This window comes from Equus quagga, chromosome 7, assembly GCF_021613505.1.
Source record: "Equus quagga isolate Etosha38 chromosome 7, UCLA_HA_Equagga_1.0, whole genome shotgun sequence".
Lineage (NCBI taxonomy): Eukaryota > Metazoa > Chordata > Mammalia > Perissodactyla > Equidae > Equus > Equus quagga.
The window spans coordinates 53,552,676-53,565,944 of NC_060273.1; the positions used below are offsets into that span (position 1 = coordinate 53,552,676).

The window sequence follows — 13,269 nt, forward strand, 5'->3', positions numbered from 1 at the left end:
TAAGTATTATCATTCCCATTTTATAGATGAAGAAATTGAGATTCCAGTCAATTGATGTCCTGGGCCAAATCACACAGCCAGAGTTCAAGAGGTCTGTGTGGCTTCGAAGCCAGCCCTCAAAGCTGTTCCACCACACTGTCCCCCGTGCAGTGAGCACAAATACGGACTAGGGTCTTTCAGCTGCAGTGACTCGAACACACTTGATCACCAAGGCCACCAAAATCCACCAGAAAGATGGAAAACAATCAAGGGACCAATAGTCTCATGCCCACATCTGCATCTCCATGACAGGGGCTCCACCAGGGTCCCGTGACTTCCTCCTCCAGGGACTTGGCCTGCTCTGACCCTTGACACTCAGTCACTTGCACACACCTTGCAGGTTTCCTGATTCTCTGAACTTCAGCTCACTCCTGAGCAAGGAATGTGTTGACTCTTACCCAACATACACATTCTGGCTCCCAGATTCAAGTTCAACCAACACTGATGGTTCACCAACTGTGTGCATGACACTGGGCTAGAAGCTTTCAGAAATAACTCCCCAGTGACCCTTGACGAGAAGGGCCTAGCACCACCTCCACTTGCTAGATGATGATAATGTAGCAACTGCATCAGGGCTGTCCTTAAGACTTTTTCTGACATCCTTACCCCTGGGGTCATTGGTCTCCATGACCCTTGATGTCAGCTCCCTAATCTGGTCACCGGTCAACTATATCCAGCTGTATTCCAAGACCTGACTGGACAGATAACAATAGTTGACACACATAGCAAAATCCACAACAACAGACACCATGCTCAAAAGCAGGCTCAGTGTAACACAATGCTTACCATATCCCAGGACCTGCCCCTGGGCTCAACCCCCTTTCCAGTTAAACAGCAGCCAGGGCTTTTTGGCTAACTCTACCTATGAGACAAGCGCTTTTATTTTTTAATAGAAAACTCACAAAGTGCATCTTGGGGGAAGATGAGAAAAAGGACATTTTTTACCATCTTCTGGACAATTAAGAAGTGCCGATTACTCAAATTGTCTTCCCTTCCCATATCCCAAATACCAAAATGAAACGTACTTAAATTCTCCAGTCACCTAGGAGCTGCGGGGGAAGGAGGAGAAGGAGGAGAGAGAAAAATACCTCAGAACATCAAGAAGGAATCCACGGCCTAGTGATCCAGTCCTCTCTCTGCCATCTCCGGGCAGTGGGATCTTTGGTCACGTCACTTAAGTCTCAGAGTTTTCATTTGTAAACTGAGGGAAATAACACCCACCCCACAAGGTCATTGCAAAACCCATTCTTTAAGTAGGACCATGAGGGAAAACATATCTGGCAAAGGTACAAAACATTGGACGGGATGAAAACATAGCAACCCCAGGATAAGTGTGACCTATAGTGTGGAGAAAAAGATAACGGAAAAGGGGAGGGGGAGACTGGGGGCTTTAACTGCATCTAAAATTTCTATTTCTCAAAAAAAACTGAAGTAAACGTGGAAAAATGATTATATTTGTTTATCTTAGCGGTGAGTGCCTGAGTGTATTTTACTATCCCATGTGATTGAGATATCTAATAAAGATCAAACGGAAGCACGGGCCTGTCAGTGGTCAAGACTACAAGGTCTGGAATCAAAGCCTGGGTTTGAATGGGGATCTACAACTTCCTGCCTGTGTGACCTTAGACAAGTTACTGCATTTCTCTGAGCCTTGGCTTCCTCTTCTATAAAATGGGAATAATAATAGTGCCTGTCTCCTGAGGCTTAAATTAGATAAAGAACTCAGAGTTTGCCCAGTGCCTGGCATACGATGAGTGTTCAAAGATTAGTAAATACCATTCTTTCTTTTAAGAATCAATAATAATAAAAATAATAATCAACCAGAGAAAGTCGGGCATGTTTTCCATTGTTTTGTTTCGAGGAAAATATCTTGGAGTAAATTTTAGGTTACTATAGCTAATTTATTTCAGAGGAACTTTATTTAAAAGAAAGTAGGATCTTTTTGAACTTTGCAATGACCCCTTACACATTTTCTGAAAATGAAACCAAATGATTAGCTATGTGAAAAGATTTTTCAATGAAGATGTCAGCATTTTATTAAAAAACAGAAGTTATTAGATGAAAGAAATAGTTGAATCCTTAAAATAGACTTGATCATGCACAAACAATAAGTATTTTTTTCTCTTAAACTGGAAGTAAATCTATAGTTTGTCAGAAATAATGTAGCCAAAAAATGTGAATCTGAAGAACTTTTTTGCCAATACTTTATAGCAAGTATATAAACCAAAGTGATTTGAGTTTATAAAAATGTAAACTTGTGTGAACAAAACTTGCACTATACCAGATTTGAACACCTAGTGAGATTCACATTCATACTAAGTTTTCAGCTGTGTTCTTTTTGCATCCATTTTTTACTTTTATTAAAGGTTCAAAACCAAAAAAAAGGAAAAAATCCATAACAACAAACTAAACGAGACATGCTTCAAATTCAACATAATGGAAGTTTACTGACCAACGTTTGCATGGCACCCTCCCTCAGAAGGAAGAACGCTTCACTTACAAACTTCCCGTAATGAAACATCTTTACTTCAGAAAATGAAGTCCCTTTCACACCGACTTGTCTCTAGAGCAGACCCGAACAAAGAGCCATCTCTCTGCAAAGTGGTGCATTAAAAAGATACCCTGTTAAGTGCTCACAATGTCCGCCTCTTACCCTGAAAGCAAAGAACTTAGATGAGTCAAGATCACTCTCGGTGGAGCTGTTAGTACGGAAGATGCTAATGCTCTGGCTGTACCCCACTCTGAGTGGTGGAGTCAAAACTCTTCACACGGAGATCTTCGCAGCTGAACCAAGATGACGTAATGCATATGTGCTGACTTAGAAAGAACTCCAGGTATTTTTAAGTGAGAAGAGCAAGTCTCAGAACGGCATGCACAGTGTAGTCCTGTTTCTAGAAAATGACAACAAAAGCTGTGCCTTACCTGAAAATAACAAAAGACCCTGTGTCAACCTCCTTCCTCCCCTCCCCTTGTTTCATTTTACCAGTAAGTGAAATTCAAAAGCTTCTTGGGAACTACTGTCTAGAAACTCCATTCTCTTCCCCACCAGTGGGCCCCCGTGACTCGGACAAGCATGCGCATCAGTAGTTGAATGAGACTTTCCCTGTTGTTCCAGAAAGGAACCCTCAGGCAGCAAATAACTGAGGGTGGAGCAGACATTCCCTCTGAAGGGCTTATAAAGAAGAGTCTAAACAAGTTGGGCTACCCGTAAAGATCATCCCCCCCACCACAGTCTACATAATCAGAAGACAGAGGGGGACAGAGAGGTCCTCGGAAGTGGCAGTTGTTGCCTTAGGAGTGCATGGTATAGCTCCCTCACCCTAAAAACAAACCCAAGCATGAGGGTGCAGCCCAGGAGATTTACTCAGAGACGTTGGGGGCAACTGGCATCTCATTCCCTACCTGGCTACTCATGTAGGGGACTGGTTGATCTTTGGGTTTATTTGAGTAGGGAAGACAGAGAATTGGAAAGAGAGCACCCCCAACTCCCTACCACCCCCAGCCTTGTTTAAGCTAAGGAATGGAAAGGAGGAGGGGAGCAGTGAACTGGATATGGGATTAAAGTCTTCTTTTGAGATGTCATTAAATATCAGGAAAGATATCAACCAAATATGACTGCAGGAAGCGATTGGGGAAAAATAACATTTTTTTTTTTATTTTTATCCCCCCATGAGGAGTTCGGACTGCTCAATAAACACGTGCATTTTCCACATCTAAAATCAGGACACAGAATGCTTATGATGCCTCTGGGTAGAAGAGGCAGTCTGAGAGATATAATATGGACAAAGAAATAAGCATTAGAATGTCTAAAGCTTAGCAACAGGTATCCTTCCAAACTGTTTGAGTTTTTATCACAACAAAACACTATCTTTATAATAAAAAGTTAATCAAAATGCTTGAGCTCTAGTGAAAGGAAATTCATTCATGTCTAAGGTTCCAAGTCAGGTTCTTTTTATCACCATTCATCCCACTGAGTAAATTTAGTACAAGGCAAGGCGTGCTAGCCTCATCCATTCCAGAAGGCCAGCTTCCAGGTTCCTGGGCCATATTGTAAAGATGAATACCTGCCAGTCTCAATGAGCTCTGTATAAGCAGGGCATGGATAGAATTCACTGACACAGAGCACCTAGGAGCCAGGCATGGTGCTAGACAGCTTCTCTACTTTCTCTCATGTTATCCTCATAAGAAGCCCAGGAGCAAGGTGATGCGAACCTATTTCACAGACGAGAAAACAAGCCTACCTACCCAAGGTCACTCAGCTGGTGGGTAGTGGAGAAGAGAACAACTTTCTGATTCAAAAGCCCGTGCTCTTTCCTTTCCACTTTTTTTTGGGGGGGGGGGGAGGGGAAATTTAAAAACAATTGAAAAGCACAAAGAATAAAATAACAATTACTCACATTCCTACCACTTAGAATTAATTATTGCTAATATCTGGGAAACATACTTTGAATCTTCAAGACTATATTATTTTTGTCTAAAATTGATTTGTGCTGTTATAAAGAATTTCAACTAAGTAGAAAAGTACAATTCTAAAAGCTAAAGAATCATCCTGAATACTATTACCCAGGAAAAAAAAAAACACTATTAACATCATTCCAGTCCATTTTTCATTTATATTTTTACACATAGAATGACAGATGGATAAATAGATAAAATGCGATCTTTTAAATACTTTCATAAAAATCAGCATGTAGTAAAGACGCTATGTAAATAAAAATCTCACATCTCAAACAATCGTATTTGTATTTAACAGAAGAAAAAGAGGTCAAGTGAAATTGAAGGAAATGTTGAAACTTCAATTAAGTGTTTCTTCTTCACAAAAAAGATTTCCTAAAAACTCTCCTAAAATGAAAGTAGCTATGAAAAGTATTAAAAGATTAGTAGTTATGGTTTCTTTAATTAGGTGTTTCATTTCTAGTTATCATTGACCAACTCTGCTATGAAAGTGATATCATAGAGTTAATCTGATCTCTTCTATTCGCCTCCCCACTTCTCAGTTTTATCAGTTTTTTTACATTCTCCAGTTTCCTAACAATAACATTCTTTTTATTAGTGGAAATAAACTAATTCTATTAGTAGCCATAAATATTAGAACTTTTAATAGTAATTTTTATAAATCAATTCATTTGGACTCAATGCTCACTACTATTTTCTTTTATTGCAGCTTTTTAATTTCTATATTTAAAATTTTTTTTTCAAAGATTGGCACCTGAGCTAACATCTGTTGCCAAGCTCCTTTTTTTCCTTCTTCTCCCCAAAGCTCTCCAGTACGTAGTTGTATATTCTAGTTGTAGGTGCTTCTGGCTCTGCTATGTAGGACACCACCTCAGCATGGCTTGATGAGCGGTGCTAGGTGCCCGCCTAGGATCTGAACCCGTGAAACCCTGGGCTGCTGAAGCAGAGCACACCAACTTAACCACTCAGCCACGAGGCTGGCCCCTTTAAATTTTGATTCATCTCTCAATTAGCAGGATTTTATTTTTCAAGTAGGTTTCTACAAGAAGGTTTCACGGGCACACCCAAGTTCTTTCTACTCTATCATTTTGACTTATTTTTGACCAACGCTGTGGTTTGCACTTTTCTCATATTTGCAGAGGAACTGTTTTCCAATCAGAATCATAGGCAGAATTCTCATCTGCAAAGAACACAACACCAGGGTGATCTCAGAGCACTTAGCTGTCCAAGGCCCTCAAGGAAACCTTAGGATCCCAGACATTCCAGTTCGAAAACTCTCTATTGGTATGAGTGTACACAGGATAGATCCTAATAATTCACAGACCAATTCCTCAGATATCCAGAATCATTCCAGTAGACTTCTGAACACTGTATTTTCAAAGTATTCATAAATTGGCAATCACTTACTAAATTAATAAGCTCACCTCTTTCTAGAAAGGTATTATAGCTGGTTATTAGAAGGATACATTAAAATAAGATTAATAAAATAGAATTAAAAATGGAAAACCAGAACCAAAGAGGTTAGAAGCAAGGACACTAACCCCAAAGACAAATAAAGGTGGCTTGGGTGAGCAAGTGTAGCCCTTCTAAAGGTCGGGCTCCAGGTCAGGGAAAGCAATGGCGGGCTCTGACAATATGTAACCTGTTTGGCCGGATTACCCCTCAAGCTCTTTCTCCAGATAAATTGCATGAAAAGAAGAGGAAAATACTCATCTGAATTTCAAAATGTAGGACACGGAAAATAATTACTATGGAGGAAAGAGTGCAGGCTTGCGGGCATGGGGTGGAGAGCACGGCCATGGGCTCCCCGTGTGACCCTAGGTGAGTCATTTCTCCTCCCTGAGCCTTGGTTCCTCACTGAAAACGTGAGGTGCGGGCCTGTTTCTCAGGATTAGCATTCAGTAGCACATAAGAGACACCGAGGAGAGTTGTCTTGCTGTTTTTATTTTCATTCTTTGCCCTTGGTGGACACCTAGAGTCTGCTTATCTGCCACGGGGTAGAACTAGATTCGTAAAAGAGAGGGTTGCACTGCGGGAAGGGGGCAGGGTGTGTGGAATCACACCTCCCCTCCCCCAGTCTCATTCACCCTGTGTGTAAAAGGCCAGACTGGGGTCTCCAGAGGCCTGGACACTGGAAAGTGCCTGGTATCCCCTCACCTACAACCTACAATAACAATAATACTAAAGCATAAAATTAATGTAAGGAAGGGGAACAAAGTTCTCATTTCCCCCATGATCCCTCCTTTAAAGCTGTTTTGAAATATCAAACATCAAATTCTTTCCCCCCAAAAAAGATACTCTGTTTGTGTGCTTTTTGGTTTGTGTGTATGTGTGTCCGTGTGTCTATGTGTGTGCGTCTGTGTGTATACATGTCTCTGTGTGTGTGCATGTGCACCCCTACACCCATCTGCAGAATTGCCCTAGAAGTTACCTACAGCTAATCCAGTGCTGAAGGTACTCCCTGTCCTGCGGGTTGCTGTGAGGAGTGACTAGACAAACATGTTAGACAGAACTTAGCACAGTGACCGCGAAAGATGGCTATTTCCATAGGGAACCTCCTCTACTCTGGCTGGCTGTTTGCCCTTGAGGGGTCCTCTTAACAAACGAACCCCTGCCTCCTGCCTGCCCCTCACTCCCATCCTTGGGCAGGAGGAGGGCCTCACCTGAGGGATTAGCTGGGGCAGGGAGGGACAAGGTCTGGGTGCTCAGCCCACTCTGCTCTTCTTTCTCCTTGCTCTGCCAGGCCACAAGAAGGACACACTCTATGCCCTCCTTGCAGCAGGATTACAGGCAGACCCAGGCAGGGAGAGAACTGTGGTGGTCCAGCTGTGCCAGTAAGGGCTGGGAGGACCTGCCTGACTGTGGCCGCAGCAAGCTCATTTGGCTCTTTACCCAAGCCACACTCACAGTATCAATTTTATCAGTGACATAGGTGATATATTCATTTCTAATGGTCTGACTCATGAGTACAAGCCCATTAGCCTTTGTGTAAATTTTAACAAGCACCCGCAACCTCCACCACCACCATGAGTGAACACAGCCCAATAGACACTTGGCTTCACAAGAGGATGGCACCTCTTTGGGAAGAAAGAGATGTCACTCTGCCCAGGACAGGGCTCCCAGCTTGATGAAGGGAATGAGCAGTGCTCCCTGGAGCAGGCGCAGTGCCCAAACCACATGGTTGTGTACAGCAGTCCTCCTGGAATCAGGGGTATAATTTAATGGGCCTTCTAAAACCCTAATAATGCTTATTTTCCTTTATAATGATAGTGATACTAATAAAGAAGTATAGCCAGAAGGTGTCACAAGCCCACACAGCCCCACGGCTGTGGCAAATGGACAGCACAATGAACATCAAACGATACTGTCAGGCTTTTGTGACTAAGCATAAATTCCTAAAATGACAAGGCATTATTTTCAGTAAATTCTAATTACTAACATTAGCAAAATGTATTTAAACAGACCACACACAGCTGCAGGCTCTGAGAGAAGGCTGGAAGTGCTGGGTCTGTACTGGGGGCATCCCAACACCATCAGCCAAGGATCCTGGCATCCGAAGGTCACCTGGGCCAGTGACTCACCTCCGCAGGTCTCCTGTATTCGTACCACATCACCAATCTGCAGGGAGAGCTGGAGGGTTCCACTCCCTTGGAAGTTGTATATGGCTGTGAAATGGAAGAGAGAGGCAGCCTGATGAGACCTCTGGATACCAAGAATCCTGCTCCTTCCTGCTCTCCCTGCCTTCAGCTTATCTGACAGCCATGCAGCCCACAGGAGCTAAACAAAACCAGTGGAGAAACTATTACAGGAGTCAACGCAGGCCCAGCCTGGCTCCTGAAGGCCTCCACTCATAAACTTAACTTGACCTCTCCCTAGCACAGGTTCTGCACTCCAGTCTGAGTGACAAAAAGGGTGTTTGTATCATCTACCATGGGTAGATTCCTTACTGTGCACCAGACATGTGCTCAGTGAATCTTCTCATTCCACTCTCACATCAACCCTGTGAGTTATAAACTGTGATCCCATTTACAGATGAGGAAACGGAGGTGCTGAGTGGTTAAACAATTTGGCCAAAGTCATTAGGTTAGGAAGTGATGGGAAAATCAGTATCTAACCTCCATATTTTCAACTGCTATGATGGTCTACTTGCTGCTCCCCAATTACTCCATCCTGGTGACAGCCTAAAATGCCAGTCTCTTCACTACACAAAGGCCATAAAACCTTGATCATCTAAGGAAGCTATATCTTTCTTCTACCCAGCTCTAACCAACTTTTATTCCTCTAACTAAAGATGCCTATTCCTTGGCCTTCATCAAAGCAAATCCTTCAGGCCAGAGTCCTACTTCTTCCAAGAGGTCCTCCCTGGCTTCTCCAGGCCACACTAACCCTCCATTTCCCAAGGGTTGGCAAGACTCACATGAGTAGTTACCATGCAATGGTGTACTCTGCCTTGCCATTGACACTGTCAGTTCCTGGGGAGAATTAGTTGGCTATGAGCATGCCCAGAGTCCCGTCTGTACTGTCAGAGCCTCTGCTAATCCCTTGGAACATGTGATCACATCATACCATTGCAGTGCTCAGGTCCTGCTCAGCGTCACTTGCTAAGTGAGGACCAGAACACACTGCTAACCTAGATTAAGGATGAAGTCTGTTTCCAAGGGCTGAAATGCAACCACCAGCTTGGGATGTCTTCAAGGACAGAAAAGGACACTGTGTGTGGTTTGATTTAAGGAAAGACCCTCAGGAGGATGGACAGTATGATCCTACAAGGTTGTCATCATTCATTCATGTGGCAGATATTCAGTAAGTCCTCTGATGTGCCAGGCACCCACTAGGCACTGATCTTGCTCTTTTTGTGAACATACAAATAAATACAAGGTTACAAAGTATGATACATGTGACAGAGGAAATAAATAGGGTCTGGTAGAGAATAACAGAGGCCATCAGCTTTTGTTGGAGTAGTTAGGAAAGGCCTCCCTGAGCCAATATATGAAGGATTTGAACAAATCAGCAATGGGGACAGCAAGAGGAAGGGCATTTCAGGAAGAGAGCATAACAGGTGCAAAGGCCCTGAGAAAGGAAGACACTTGGCATATTCAGAAAGCATAAAGGAAACTGCCATGGATGGAGTATGATAAGAGAGGAGGGAGTGACACAAGATGAGGATGGAGAGGCAGGGACCAGGTCATGCGGGGCCTCATGATGAGTTTAGACTTTATTCCAAGAGAACGGGAAGCTGGAGGATTTTATTTATTTATTTGGTAATAGCTTTATTGAGATAAAATTTGCCTATTTAAAGTACATAATTCAGTGATTTATTCACAGAGTTGTACAACCATCACCATGATTAATTTTAGAACATTCTTGTCACCTCAAAAAGTCCCACAAGTCCCAAGTGGCTACTAATCCACTGTCTGTCTCTGTAGATTTGCCTATTCTGGACATTTCATATAAATACAATCATACAATATGTGGTCTTTTGTGACTGGCGCCTTTCACTTAGCACAATATTTTTAAGATTCATCCATGCTACGTGACAGTAGCATCTGTCAGTATTTCATTCCTTTCTGTGGTTTTGAATAATATTCCATTATATGGTTAGACCCTCTTTGCTTACACATACTCCAGTGGATGGAAGGCTGAAGGGTGTTAAGCAGAGGAGTGATGTAAATCCATTATGCTTTCAATTGCTCTGGCCGCTGTGTGGAGAGTGGATGGAGGGAGGCAGAGTGGATGTGCAAGAGCCCATGAGGAGGTGGTTACTTTGTCTCTCTAATCCCAGTGGTCTGTGAACCAAGTAGAGACTCACTGCTGATATCCATGTGATCAAAAAGAGCAGAAGGCAGACTGAACTAAATGAGAGGAATCCTGAGTCCTCCTGGTAGTCCTACCATTGAGTCAGTTTATTCCTGCTCCCTTTTGTCCTCAGTTTCCTCATGTCAACAAAACAAAATCCACTCAAAACTCCTTCTTAGGGTGGCATCAGCAAAAATGGTGGAGTGCTTGTCCCTCCAAAGCAGCAATAAAAAATCTGGCAAAAACTGTCAGAATCAACTTTATCAGAACTCGGGGAAATATTCAAAAGTTTACAGGAAGCAAGCAAATGCTTAATCAAGAAAAAGGTAACTGAAACCTGGTAAAGCTTTGTGGCATGTTTAATTTATCTTTGTGCCATCCTCTACTCTTCAACTCAGTTGCAGTCTTAAAGATGGTATTCCATGTCCAGTGTGGATTCCTGGGGCTGGAGGGAGCAGAGTGGAACTTGTCCCACCAAAATGTAGTTGACTATTTTGACCTGTCTTTGGCCTCTCTAAAGAACTAAAACCATGAGCTTGCCTTTATTTACCTGGCTTGGGATGTTCTTAGAGCAGAGAAGCTGCTATGCAAATGGTATTTGTCAAAAACATTTAAAGGCAAAAGAGGGGCAGGCTCTGTGGTGTAGTGGTTGAGTTCAGTGTGCTCCACTTTGGCAGCCCAGGTTTGCAGGTTCAGATCCTAGGTGTAGACCTACACGCTGTTCATCAAGCCATGCTGTGGCAGTGACCCATACAAAATAGAGAAAGATTGGTACAGATGTTAGCTCAGGGTGAATCTTCCTCAGAAAAAAAAAATAATAATAATAATAAATAAAGGCAAAAGAACTATATGCTCCCACATGGGGCAAAGAATATAAGTTGCAGCAAACAATAATCACACCAATAAGCCTGGGAGGAAAGGCTGAGGAGTGAAACGTTTTCGAGAATAAGAGCTTTGAAGAATACTCACAATACCAAGGGATCTAGAAGGCCATGCACAGGTTGGGCAGATGCTGAGAAAGGATGTGAGAAAGCTCTAAGCTCTCAACTTTAGTTGACCTTCAAGCTCCATGCAGGCAGGAAATGCAGGATAAGGCAGAGTTGTAAATTGCCTGGTTAAGCATTGAAGGTATGCCCCAACACACACACACAGAGCCCAGTCATAAAGACCAGATTTTTTTCTTTCAATTCCAGACATTTATAGACTTCAGTGACCACATGCAACAAATAATATAGTCTTCACAAAAATACTTTAGAAAAGTCTCTAAAATAAACTACTACAGCCTATATCAAGCAGTGACAACAAACCCTGGCAAGAAGGGAGAATCTGACACCTGAGTTTGCACATTAAAATATTCAAGATCTCCAGTTTTGAACACAAAATTATGAGTCATGTAAATAAACAAGAAAGTATGGCCTATTCAGAGGAAAAAACAAAAAAGAAGAAGAAATTAATAAAAACTGTCCCTGAAGAAGGATAGACATTAGACTTACAAAACAAATACTTTAAATCAATTATCTTAAATATGTTCAAATAGTTAAAGAAAACTATTGACAAAGAACAAAAGGAAACCAGGAGAATAATGTCCCAGAAAATAGAAAATCTCATGAAAGAGATAGAAATTATAAAAAGGAATCAAGTAGAAATTCTGAAGCTGAAAAGTACAATAACGAATGTGAAAAATTCCTTACAGAGGTTCAACAACAGATCTGAGCAGGCAGAAGAAAGAATCAATGACTTTGAAAATAGGTCAGTTGAGATTAGCCAGACCGAAAAGTAGAAAGAAAAAAGAATGAAGAAAAATTAACAGAGCCTAAGAAACCTGTGGGACATTATCAAGCATACCATCATTCACATAATGGGAGTTCCATAATGAGAGGAAAGAGTGAGAAAGGGGTAGAAAGAATATTTGAAGAAATAACGGCCAGAAACTGCCATCTGATGGAAGACATAAATCTACACGCCCGAGAAGCTCAATGAAATCTAAGCAGAATAAACTCAGAGAGATCCCCCACCAAGACATAACAGCTAAATTGTCAAAAACCAAAGACGAAAAGAGAGTCTTAAAAACAGCAAGAGGGAAGCACTCATCATGTACAAAGTATCCTCAATAAGATTAATGCATGATTTCTCTTCAGAAACCACAGTCTAGAAGGCAGTGGGATGACATATTTAAAATGCTGAAAGAAAAATAAGTCTCAACAAAGAATTCCATGTTTCACAAAATGATCCTTCAAAAATGAAGGAGACATTAAGAGAGAAAAATAGGGAGTTCATCACTAATAGACAATTGGAAAGACAAATGCATGAAACAATAATTATATATCTATGATAATGGGCACACAATGTAAAAAGATGTAATGTGTGACAGTAACAACACAAAAGGAGAAAGACAGACTTGTACAGAAACAGAGATTTTGTATAAAATTGAAGCTAGGTTGGTATTAACTCAAACTATATTGTTATAAATGTAAGGTATTATTTGTAAGCCCCAGGTTAACCATCAAGAAAATAACTAAAAAACATAGAGAAAAGTAAATGAGAAGGGAATCAAAATAGTAAATTAGAAAAAAATCAGTTAAACACAAAAGAAAGTAGTAATGAAGAATTTAGGAATAAAAAAAGATGTAAGATATATAGAAAATAGCAAAACGGAAGAAGTAAGTCCTTTCTTATGAGTATTTACTTTAAATGTAAATGGATTAAACCCTCCTGCCAAAAGGTGGAGACTGACAGAAAGGATTAAAAAAAAATTACCCACCATGATCCAACTACGTGTTGTCAAGAGATTCACTTTAAATCTAAAGACACAAATAGGTTCAAAGTGAAATAATGGGAAAAAAAATGTTCCGCATACATAGTAACAAAAAGAGGGCTGTGGTGGGTGTACTAATATAAGACAAAATAGACTTTAAGTCAAAAGTTGTTACAAGAGTGAAGAAGGACATTATTTATTGGCAAGAGTGGATACACCAAGAA

The 13,269-nt window shown here is 41.4% G+C and overlaps 1 protein-coding gene across 1 annotated transcript in view; it reads right to left on the reverse strand.

The window, feature by feature from the left end:
* DOCK2 (dedicator of cytokinesis 2) overlaps window positions 1–13,269 on the reverse strand; it is a 403,039-nt gene that overhangs the window by 374,222 nt on the left and 15,548 nt on the right. Inside the window, exon 2 of the mRNA XM_046668606.1 lies at window positions 8,076–8,159. Within this exon, the coding sequence (XP_046524562.1) occupies window positions 8,076–8,159 (84 nt within the window). The remainder of the gene's footprint in view (window positions 1–8,075; window positions 8,160–13,269) is intronic.